The sequence below is a fragment of the Pongo abelii genome, chromosome 20 (assembly GCF_028885655.2).
Source record: "Pongo abelii isolate AG06213 chromosome 20, NHGRI_mPonAbe1-v2.0_pri, whole genome shotgun sequence".
In the NCBI taxonomy this organism is placed as follows: domain Eukaryota; kingdom Metazoa; phylum Chordata; class Mammalia; order Primates; family Hominidae; genus Pongo; species Pongo abelii.
Genome location: NC_072005.2, coordinates 16,289,711 through 16,300,896, shown reverse-complemented (window position 1 = coordinate 16,300,896; position 11,186 = coordinate 16,289,711). Strand labels below are relative to the sequence as shown.

General features: G+C 46.4%; 1 protein-coding gene across 3 annotated transcripts in view; it reads right to left on the bottom strand.

Moving 5' to 3' along the window:
* Positions 1 to 445: 445 nt before the first annotated feature.
* TPM4 (tropomyosin 4) overlaps positions 446 to 11,186 on the bottom strand; it is a 35,850-nt gene continuing 25,109 nt past the window's right edge. For all 3 annotated transcript variants that reach the window (XM_024238029.3, XM_024238030.3, XM_054539877.2), the window contains 3 exons: positions 9,995 to 10,057; positions 9,840 to 9,909; positions 446 to 2,192 (listed from right to left, as the gene is read on the bottom strand). In XM_024238029.3, coding sequence (XP_024093797.1) covers positions 2,110 to 2,192; positions 9,840 to 9,909; positions 9,995 to 10,057 — 216 coding nt within the window. In that variant the 3' untranslated portion in view covers positions 446 to 2,109. The remainder of the gene's footprint in view (positions 2,193 to 9,839; positions 9,910 to 9,994; positions 10,058 to 11,186) is intronic.

Genomic DNA, 11,186 nt, shown 5'->3' with positions numbered 1-11,186 from the left:
GGATTACAGGTGTAATCTGGCCACTGCACCTGGCGAAATTTTTGTTATTTTTTTATAGACTCACTATGGGTCTCACTATGGTGCCCATTGCTGGTCTGCTTTCCTTTATATGTGTAACTCAGAAAGCCTTAGCCAGGCAGGTCTTCCTAACTCAGGCAACAGAGATGATCTTCCCTGCTCTTATCTCTTAAAATCCTATTCGTTCTTCACACCCTGGCTCAGGAAGGGTAGGGGATAAGGAAGGCCAGGAGTTTTCCAGTGACCGAGGCTGAGTGCTCTCGCCTGCAATGAGATTGTAATATCCTTGTATCATGAAGTCACAGCATAAAGCAAATAGATAACCTTGTCTACATTCTTGGCTCTGCTATTTTCCCTTTCCATCCCTTTAACATTTGTTGAACCAAAATGCTCTGTGTACCCCCACACATTCTAAAATTCACACAAATTGTAGTTTATGTAAAAATTTATTTGACCAAAATGTAGAAAAAGTGATACTATTACATATGATACAGTTGCAAGAATCTAAAGTAAAGTGTGGATTTTATTCCATTGCACAATTTGCTAGTGTATTTCCTGGGTAGTGTGGTGCTGAATAAATAGGAGTGGGGTGGTGGGGTGGGGTGGGTAAGGGATTCAGATGAGCCAGAAGCAGGGTGATTTTTAGTCGGAATTGTAAACTTTAGTCGGCCCCCACACGCTGCTGGGGAATGTGGAATGTTCCAGCTCTGAGATGTTAACTGAGAAAAGAGAAGTCAAACAAAGCCGATACATGCAGCCCTGTCTACAGAATCCTTCATTATCCAGTTTAATCAGGAGTTTCTTGGTCTTTTATTAACTTGGTCCCAAAGAAGGAATTCAAGTCCTAGATAAGTAAATCTTCAATTTGCTATTCCCTGAAGTATGGAAATGAAGTTGGGCCAATTTTTAATCTCTGCTGCCAGAGAGACCCTTTCTGCTAATAGATAAAAACTCTTTTGCTCAACTTAGTAATGACTTGTAGTCTTTTGGATATGGCTGATCTGAATTGGACTGAACTCCACCATATTCCTGCTGAGTGGGTCATTACTGGAATGAGACATTTGCTCTTCAGAGAACAACTTTATTTTTATTTTTTCTTGAGATGGAGTCTCAATCTGTCGACCAGGCTGGAGTGCAGTGGTGCGATCTCGGCTCACTGCAATCTCCACTTCCTGGGTTCAAGCGATCCTCCTGCCTCAGCCTCCTGAGTAGCTGGGACTACAGGCAGGCGTCACCATAGTTTTTGTATTTTTAGTAGAGGCATGGTTTCGCCATGTTGGCTGGGCTGGTCTCGAACTCCTGACCTCAAGTGATCTGTCCTGGCCTCCCAAAGTGTTGGGATTACAGGCGAAAGCCACTGCGCCCGGACAGGGAACAATTTTAGAATGAAGGAAATATGCAAAAGAACATCACATCAAGGATCTATTAATTACCATCTATTAATTACTATATGTGGGTAATTATGACTATTTCCCAAGCATTCTACATTGACTGCTTGAGAGGATGTTTGTTCTGCATGGTGGAGTGTGGAGAAGGGCCAGGATTCTTAGGTTAATCTATCTGTGGGTTATGACTTCCCACAATAGCCACCCCCGGCCCCCACCAGCCCTTTTATTGGCTCTGGATGGAAAATCCCTACCCATGTGATAGTCCCTGGTCTCTCCTATAGTTTGACCAACAGTTGACCCAAAAGGTTATGGTCTTCAGCGTTTTAATTATATCCACGACTAGATACTGGGGTCTGTGTTCTTCAAAGTGTGGGACTGCCTATTCTCCCAGGAACCAAATGGCCTCCATCTTAAGAAAGTATGCTTACTAGGAAATACCCTGCCTACCTTAGGAATAAATGCAACTTACGGAAAAACTAAGAGAGCTGAAAAAGCTGGTGCCATTTGAAAAAAAAAGGGAAGGAATGAGATTTAACTGGTGCTCAAAGCTTCTCTGATACAAAATATTTGGTCATGTATTCATAATTTGCTTGACATTTCCAGCAAAGCGAAGATGGCAATAACAAAAGGAACTTCTTACAAGAGAAGAGAAAGACCCACGGAGCTCCGGAGTTTCTGTTGGAACAAGACTCTTCTGTTTTGCTTATATACAGTTAAGTTCATTTAGTGTCTGATCCAGTGTCTGATGTAAGCCCACGTTCTCTTCTTTGGCCTGGGCAAGTTTCTCTGGTGAGGATTAAGAGTACGGGGAAAGATAAATTAATAAGCATCTTTGTCAAATGAAAGAAAAACAAAGATTTCTTTTTTTTTTTCTTCTTGAGACAGGGTCTCACTCTGTCACCCAGGCTGGAGTGCAGTGGCGCGATCTTGGCTCACTGCAACCTCCGCCTCCCAGGCTCAAGCAATTCTCCTGCCTCAGCCTCCCGAGTAGCTGGGATTACAGACGCGTGCCACAACCACCTGGCTAATTTTTGTGTTTTTAGTAGAGATGGGGTTTCACCATGTTAGCCAGGCTGGTCTTGAGCTCTTGACCTCAAGTGATCCACCCACCTCGGCCTCCTAAAGTGCTGGGATTACAGGTGTGAGCCACCATGCCCAGCACCCCCCAAAGATTTCTAAACCTGAAACTGCCAGGGTGAAAGTCACAACAGAGAAAGTACTTTTTTTTTTTTGAGACAGGGTCTCACTCTGTTGTCCAGGCTGAAGTGCAGTGGCGTAATCACAAATCACCGTAGCCTTGACCTCCCTGGGCTCAGGTGATCCTCCCACTTCAGCCTCCCGTGTAGCTGGGACTGCAGGTGCATGCCACCACCTGGCCAATTTTTGCATTTTTTCTAGAGACAGGGTCTCACCATGTTACCCAGGCTGGTCTTGAGCTCCTGAGCTCAAGGAACCCATCTGCTCAGCCTCCCAAAGTGCTGGGATTACAGGTGGGTTATAGCCGCCACACCTGTCCAGTACTTTATATTTTTAATTACAGCAGAACATCACAGAATACTAAGCAACAAGCATCAAATTTGGGAGTCACAGTTATAAGATAAAATGCAGGGTGCTCAGTTAAATTGAATTTCAGATAAACCACAAATACTATTTTAGTGTAAGTAGATCTCAAATGTTGCATGAGATGTACTTATGCAAGAGATATACTTATGATTAAAAAATTATTCATTGCTTATCTGAAATTCAGATTTAAGCTGGTGTCCTGTATTTTTCCTTGTGAACTCTGGTAACCCTTGAGTCAGAATACCTGAACTTAAGCTCCAGTTGTATCACTGAAGTAAGCATCTAACCTTCCTAGGTCTGTTTTCCCCATTTGTCAAATGGGGGTAACGATATCAATGTGTGGTATGAGGGTTATGATGAGGAATAAATGAGAAATACTTCAGAACCTATGACGTGCTACATGAAGATAAGATTTCAGTCCTAGATATGTGGGACTTAATATAAATTTCCACCCAAGTGCTAGTTAATTAGCCCCTGAGCCTTTGATAGTTAAATCTAATCCTGTAACCCATCTTTCCTTCGGAGCTTCTGGGAATGGCTGTTTAAATTATACACATAATTGTGTAACTGTTTACATATCCAGGAGAATGGAGACAAACCCCAGGTAAATGTGAAATTTAAGCCATTCTACAGGCATGTTATTAAGTGACTGAGCTGATGAAACAATTTAAATTAAAAAAGAAAGAGAGAGAGAAAAAATACGCCATTTAGAGCTATGCGTGACAGAGCACGAGAGAGAACTTAGTTTGCAGTAAGTGATGGCTGATAAGGGACAAGGCCAAGACTCATTAAAATGCTGGGGGAAAGCAAAATGCCTCATAAAATGTGATATCATCAACCTGGAAATTTACAGAAAGAAAAAAATGACTGCAGAAGATAGCAGCCTTTCTTATTTATTTATTTTTAAACAGGGTCTTGCTCTGTTGCCCAGGCTGGAGTGCAGTGGCATGATCATAGCTCACTGCAGCCTTGACCTCCTGGGCTCAAGTGATCTTCCTACCTCAGCCTCCCAAGTAGCTGGGACTACAAGTGCGCGCCACTACACCCAGCCAAGTCTTGTATTTTTAGTACAGATGGGGTTTCACCATGTTGCCCAAGCTGGTCTCATGCAATCCACCCACCTTGGCCTCCCAAAGTGCTGGGATTACTGGCATGAGACACCATGGATCCTTGATGTAAGGAGTTCGAGACCAGCCTGGCCAACATGGCGAAACCCCATCTCTACTTAAAAATACAAAAAATTAGCCGGGTGTGGTGGCGCACACCTGTAATCCCAGCTACTCAGGAGGCTGAGGCAGGAGAATCACTTGAACCCGGGAGGCGGAGGTTGCAGTAAGCCGAGATTGCGTCACTGCACTCCAGCCTGGGTAACAGAGTGGGACTCCATCACACACACACACACACACACACACACACACACACACACACACACACTGCACTCCAGCCTGGGTAACAGAGTGGGACTCCATCACACACACACACACACACACACACACACACACACACACACACACACACACACACACACACACACACACACACACACACACACACACACACACACACACACACACACACACAGTCAAGTGACTATGACCTGGGAGGATTCTATCAGACAGATCAGTGACCTGGGCCTATCCAGTCTGGGTGAGTAGATGTTAACTGAATGCTGACTATGTTGTACGAGCCAGTTTCTCCATTATCTCATTTAATCCTCATAACAGAGATATCACCTTTATTTTGCAGAAAACCTAAGCAGCTTGTTCACGTTGGCATGGTTAAAGTAGTAGAGCTAGGATTTTAAACCCTGGTCTCTTTATTTTTTTTTAATTAAAAAAATTTTTAAAAATAAAATATTATGAATAATTTTAGAGATGGGGTCTTGCCATGTTGCCCAGGTTGGTCTGAAACTCCTGAGCTCAAGTGATCCGCCTGCCTTGGCCTCCCAAAGTGCTGGGATTACAAGTGTGAGCCACTGCACTGGGCCTTAAACCCTGGTCTCTTGACTACAAATCCTGACTTCGCTTCATCTTGTCACTCAGATGCTTTAGCATCTATTTTGTTATTAGGTCTGAGATAAAATGACTTTCCCTGAAAGTGTTAATTGCCCTTGAGAATCACGACAAGGCTCAGACTATCAACAGATAGTGTAGACCTCCATAGCGCTAATTTCTTTTCTTTTCTTTTTTTTTTTAAGGCGGAGTCTCACTCTGTCGCCCAGGCTAGAGTACAATGGTGCGACCTTGGCTCACTGCAAGCTCCGCCTCCCAGGTTCAAGTGATTGATTTTCCCACCTCAGCCTCCCCAGTAGCTGGGAATACAGGCCCCCATGACCATGCCCGGCTAATTTTTGCATTTTTAGTAGAGACAGGGTTTCACCATGTTGACCAGGTTGGTCCTGAACTACTGACCTCAAGTGACCTGCCTGCCTTGGCCTCCCAAAGTGTTGGGATTACAGGCGTGAGCCACCGTGCCCGGCCATAGCACTAATCTCTGAAATTCCACTTATGTGCTTAGGTAGGTAGAATAACTGGATGGACAGGCTGCATAGTTACTTCAAAGGGTGGAGTCCAGAAATGCCTGGAGAAATTCCAGGGACAAACACACAGACTTCAAACAAAAACCAGCCCCCTACACAGTCTGTAATCTTTCCAAAGGCATATATATGGCAATGTGTGAGGGGAATGGTTTTTGCAGAAGTTCAGGATGGACGGCAGTTAGGAGCAGGGAGAGGCCGAGGGTGGAAAGGTGGAGGTGGTTTAGGGGAGGTGCATTTTGGAGGAATGAATGAATAGAGAGAGTAATGGGGACAGAGCTTCCCACCTGGACAAAAAAATAGGATGAGGAATAACAATGGATACCGAAAATTCAGGATCTAGTTGGAGATTTTCATGCCATTTCCAGGTTCAAGGGGTAGTCTGGAAGATGTGGCTTGAACATCTAAATGTCAATTATCTGTGATAATGTGAGGTGGTAGTGGTGGTAGGATGCAGGGGAGAACCAGATGGACTATTTGAAATTTTGGGACAAATTGGTGTGTTTTTGATCATTAGAAAAGCATAGCTTGGGCCGGGTGCAGTGGCTCACACCTGTAATCCCAGCACTTTGGGAGGCCGAGGCAGGTGGATCACCTGAGGTCAGGGGTTCGAAACCAGCCTGGCCAACATGGTGAAACCCTGTCTCTACTAAAAATACAAAATTAGCCAGGCATGGTGGCGCATGCCTGTAATCCCAGCTACTTGGGAGGCTGAGGCACGAGAATTGCTTGAACCTGTGAGGCAGAGGTTGCAGTGAGCAGAGATGGCGCCACTGCACTTCAGCGTGGGCAACAAGAGCGAAACTCCATCTCAAAAAGAAAAAAAAAAAAAAAAAGCAAAGCATAGCCTGGGCCGGGCACAGTGGCTCACGCCTGTAATCCCAGCACTTTTGGAAGCTGAGGTGGGCGGATCAGTTGAGGCCAGGAGTTTGAGACCAGCCTAGCCAACATGGTGAAACCCCATCTCTACTGAAAGTACAAAAATTAGCTGAGTGTGGTGGTCCGCGACTGTAATCCCAGCTACTCGGGAGGCTGAGGCATGAGAATCACTTGAATCCAGCAGGCGGAGGTTGCAGTGAGCCAAGATGGCGTCACTGCACTCCAGCCTGGGCCACAGAGTGAGACCCTGTCTCAGCGAACAAAAAAAAAAAAAAAAAAAAAAAAAGAGTGACCCTGTTTTCTCCATATCCCTCATGTCGGAAAAAGCATGACCTTTTATTACCCACAGGTCAATCTTAAGAGATATTCTAAACTAAAGCAAGGTTCCTGTTATAACTAACTGAAATATGAATGGAGATTGATGTTAGTGTCTCAGGCAATTTTGGAATTCGGGAAAGAATTCTAAATTCATTCCTTCTGACGTCACAGCACTTTCCCTGTTCACGGAGGCCCGTTCACTCCTTGTACAGTCAGTTTTCTAAGGGCAGGGCGTGGAGGTGAACTTCCTCCCAGGACTGGGAGCTGGATGAACAGTGAAGAGTGAAGCCACGGGAAGCCCCAGTCACCACACTCACAGTGTAACACAGAGAAAAGACACAAGAAAAGGAGGAAATGGAGATCAAAATGTCACTGCTGCTATTTGAATCTGTAGCTCAAGCCCCATTCAAGGGGAGCCTCATTTTTGACACAGGCTTGCTGGTTTTTCCAAATCCCTGTTGACTCTTAAGCTGCCTAAGCGGTTTATAAGGATGAGTCTCCATTCACAACAATTTCTATTTAAGGAAAAACCAATGGGGCTGGGCTCGGTGGCTCATGCCTGTAATTGCAGCACCCTGGGAGGGTGAGGTGGGCAGACTGCCTGAGCCCAGGAGTTCAAGACCAGCCTGGGCAACATAGTGAAACCCTCCCGTTTCTACAAAAAGCACAGAAATGGCCGGGCGCGGTGGCTCATGCCTGTAATCCCTGCACTTTGGGAGGCCAAGGCGGGCAGATCACCAGGTCAGGAGTTTGAGACCAGCCTGGCCAACATGGTGAAACCCTGTCTCTAATAAAAATCCAAAAAAAAAAACTAGCTGGGTGTGGTGGTGCATGCCTGTAATCTCAGCTACTTGGAAGGCTGAGGCAGGAGAATTGCTTGAACCCGGGAGGCAGAGGTTGCAGTGAGCCGAGATTGCGCCACTGCACTCCAGCCTGGGTGACATAGCGAGACTCCGTCTCAAAAAAAAAAAAAGTACAAAAATTAGCCTTGTGTAGTGGTGCACACCTGTAGTTCCAGCTACTTGGGAGGTCGAGGTGGGAGGATAGCTTGAGCCTTGTAGGTGGCGGTTGCAGTGAACTATGATGGTGTCACTGCACTCCAGCCTGGGTGACAAAGCGAGACCCTGTCTCAAAACAGAAAAACACTATTGGCATGCAGATGCTGTTAGCTAACAGCAGTATCTGAGAGCACATGCCCAGCTCGCTTTTGTTTTCACGTCTTCAGAAAAGCATCCTGTAGGCATAATTTTCTTTTTGTGATAAGCTTTTCATTTGTGAGGGAGAGAGGCTAACCACCCACTTTGTGTTTCAGGCTGTGGTTAAGGGCACACAGCTACAGCTCAAAGGCAGCAAGTGGAGAAAATGAGAATGAGGGGGCATGAAGAGGAGGACTGCCCGTCTTTATTTCGGTTGTAGAGTCACAGACACATCAGAAGGCTCTGACGTTCAAACCAGGAGGCAGGCCACCGGAGCTCCTAGAAGCCCACAGGGGCGTAGGAGGCACCATGTGAGAAGGACAGAGGGCAGCGACCTGGCTGCCTCTTAGAGAGAGGTCATGTCGTTGAGAGCGTGGTCCAGTTCCTCGCTGATAGCTTTGTACTTGAGCTTCTGAGCGTATAACTCATCTAGAGGGCGGAGGTCCCCAGGGAGACAGTTCAGAAGAAGTACAGGGGACAGAAGGCAAGGGTCGGAATGGAGTGCCACAGATGAACCACAAGAGGAAGAAAAAAAAAACGTGAGCAAACAAAGCACAGACTAGGAGAAAGTTGTGTTCCACGTGAAACAGATGAAGAAAACCAAAGATCTATGGAGTGATCTCTAAGTGGTTTGAGGTTCTGCAGGGGGATTAGCCACAATGAAGCTTCAAAACAGTGGTAACCAGAAGTGACAGAGCTTCCCCCCACTAGTCCCCACCCCTCAGTTTATTTCGGATTTCCAATGACGTCACCCTGTCCAAAGGTCGTATTTTGGAATGGGGCACTTTCCCTTATATGGGAACCTCACTTCCCCAAAAAAACATTGGAACACATGGTCTGAAGAATGTGTCCTTTCTGGGTGGGATGGGCAGTTTGGAAGATTCGATTTGAACCCCGAGATTCTGGAATTTCTGAGGCTGAATGTTAAACACTGGAACTCTTGAAGAAATTCTGGGAGATGTGGGCCCCAGACTTGCAGACTAGAGTCTTTATTGCAGTCCCTACACTTTCTGTATTTCTGTTTTTTTTTTTTTTTTTTTAATACTATGCTAAGCTTTGAGCTCCCTGGGACAGAGCTTCTGCAAAAATGCAAGGCATGTAAAAAAAAATGCAAGGCATCTATCAGAAATGAGCAAACAGAAGGAAATTGTGAAGATTTTTTTTTTTGAGACGGAGTCTGGCTCTGTCACCCAGGCTCCTGGAGAGCTGTGGCGTGATCTTGGCTCACTGCAACTTCCGCCTCCTGGGTTCAAGCGATTCTCCCTGCCTCAGCCTCCCTAGTAGCTGCGATTACAGGCGTGCACCACCACACCCGGCTAATTTTTTCTATTTTTGGTAGAGATGGGGTTTCACCGTGTTGGCCAGGTTAGTCTCAAACTCCTATCTCAAGTGATCCACCCGCCTCGGCCTCCCAAAGTGCTGGGATTACAGGCTTGAGCCACTGCGCCTGGCCTGAGAATTTTTATTTATTATTAATATTTTTTTAATGAGAGAGAGCCATACTTGTTTCTCTATACTTGCTCATGGGACTAACTAAGCAGAGATATTTTACCTCCTGAAAGTGGCAATTCAATTAGCCAGGTGTGGCGGCGCACGCCTGTAGTCCCAGCTACCTGGGAGGCTGAGGCAGCAGAATCACTTGAACCCAGGAGGCAGAGGTTGCAGTGAGCTGAGATGGCCTCACTGCACTCCATCCAGCCTGGGAGACAGAGCCAGACTCCATCTCAGAAAAAAAAAAAAAAAGGCCATTCAAGCCTGAATGATTTGCATTATCCTATTCCAGTGTTCCAGGACATCCAGATGTGACATCGCTACACGCTTTACTTTCCTAAGGCAAACAAGGCCCAACCCAGCCCCTCCACAAACATTCCCCAACTGTCCGTGGATGTGTCCCAGAGGGTGAGGCAGGGCAAGGCAAACATTTAGATGGTAACCTCATACCTTCCAGGTCATCAATTGTCTTTTCCAGTTTTGCAACTGTTCTCTCTGCAAATTCAGCACGGGTCTCAGCCTAGATAAGAAGAAAGGAGTTACTATCATGGCTTCAGGACCAGCCCCAGGAGAAACCAGAGCTCGTTGGGTGCAACCACACTCACCTCTTTCAGTTTGTCAGACAGAAGTTTAATTTCTTCTTCATATTTGTCCTCCTTTTCAGAATACTGTGGGAGAAACCAAAACACTGCTTTAAGAAAAGGAGGCCCAGCCGGGCATGGTGGCTCATGCCTGGAATCCTGGCACTTTGGGAGCCTGAGGCTGGTGGATCACAGGGTCAGGACTTCGAGACCAGCCTGGCCAACATGGTGAAACCCTGTCTCTACTAAAAATACAAAAATTAGCCAGGCGTGGTGGCACGCACCTGTAGTCCCAGCTACTGGGGAGGCTGAGGCAGACGACTCGCTCGAACCTGGGAGGCAGAGGTTGCAGTGAGCCGAGATCACGCCACTGCACTCCAGCCTGGGTGACAGAGCAAGACTCCATCTCAAAAAAGCAAAACAAAACAAAACAAAAAAACAAAAAAAAAGAAAAATAAAGAAAGAAAAGGAGGGCTGGGTGTGGTGGCTCTCACCTGTGATTCCAGTGTTTTGGGGGACCAGAGTGGGAGGATTACTTGAGCCCAGGAATTTGAGACCAATCTGGGTCACATAGTGAGACCCCGTCTCTACAAAGAATTTAAAAATTAGCCAGTCATGGTGGTAAGCACCTGTAGTCCCAGCTAATGGGGACGCTGAGGAGGGAAGATGGCTTGAACCCTGGAATTCAAGGCTGCAGAGAGCTCTGATTGGACCACTACACTCTAGCCTGGGCAACAGGACAGGACCTCATCTCAAAAAAAAAGAAGGAGGAAGAAGCATAAAAAGAAGTAAGCAGGCCAGGCACGGTGGCTCACGCCTGTAATCCCAGCACTCTGGGAGGCCAAGGCGGGTGGATCGCTTGAGGTCAGGAGTTCGAGACCAGCCTGGCCAACATGGCGAAACCCTGTCTTTACTAAAAATACAAAAATTAGCCAGGTGTGGTGATGGGTGCCTGTAATCCCAGCTACTCAGGAGGCTAAGGCATGAGAATTGCTTAAACCCAGGAGGTGGAGGCTGTAGTGAGGCCAGATGTGCCACTGCACTCCAGCGTGGGCGACAGAGCGAGACTCCATCTCAAAAAGAAAAAAAAAAGTAGGCAGAGTAGAGGCAGGCACCTTTCCCCAGCAGAAGAAATATGTGTGAAATGCGGAGGATGTGGGGGACAGTCCTCTAGGATGGTATTGATCAGAAGGCCTGAACTGATAACTTGAGATAA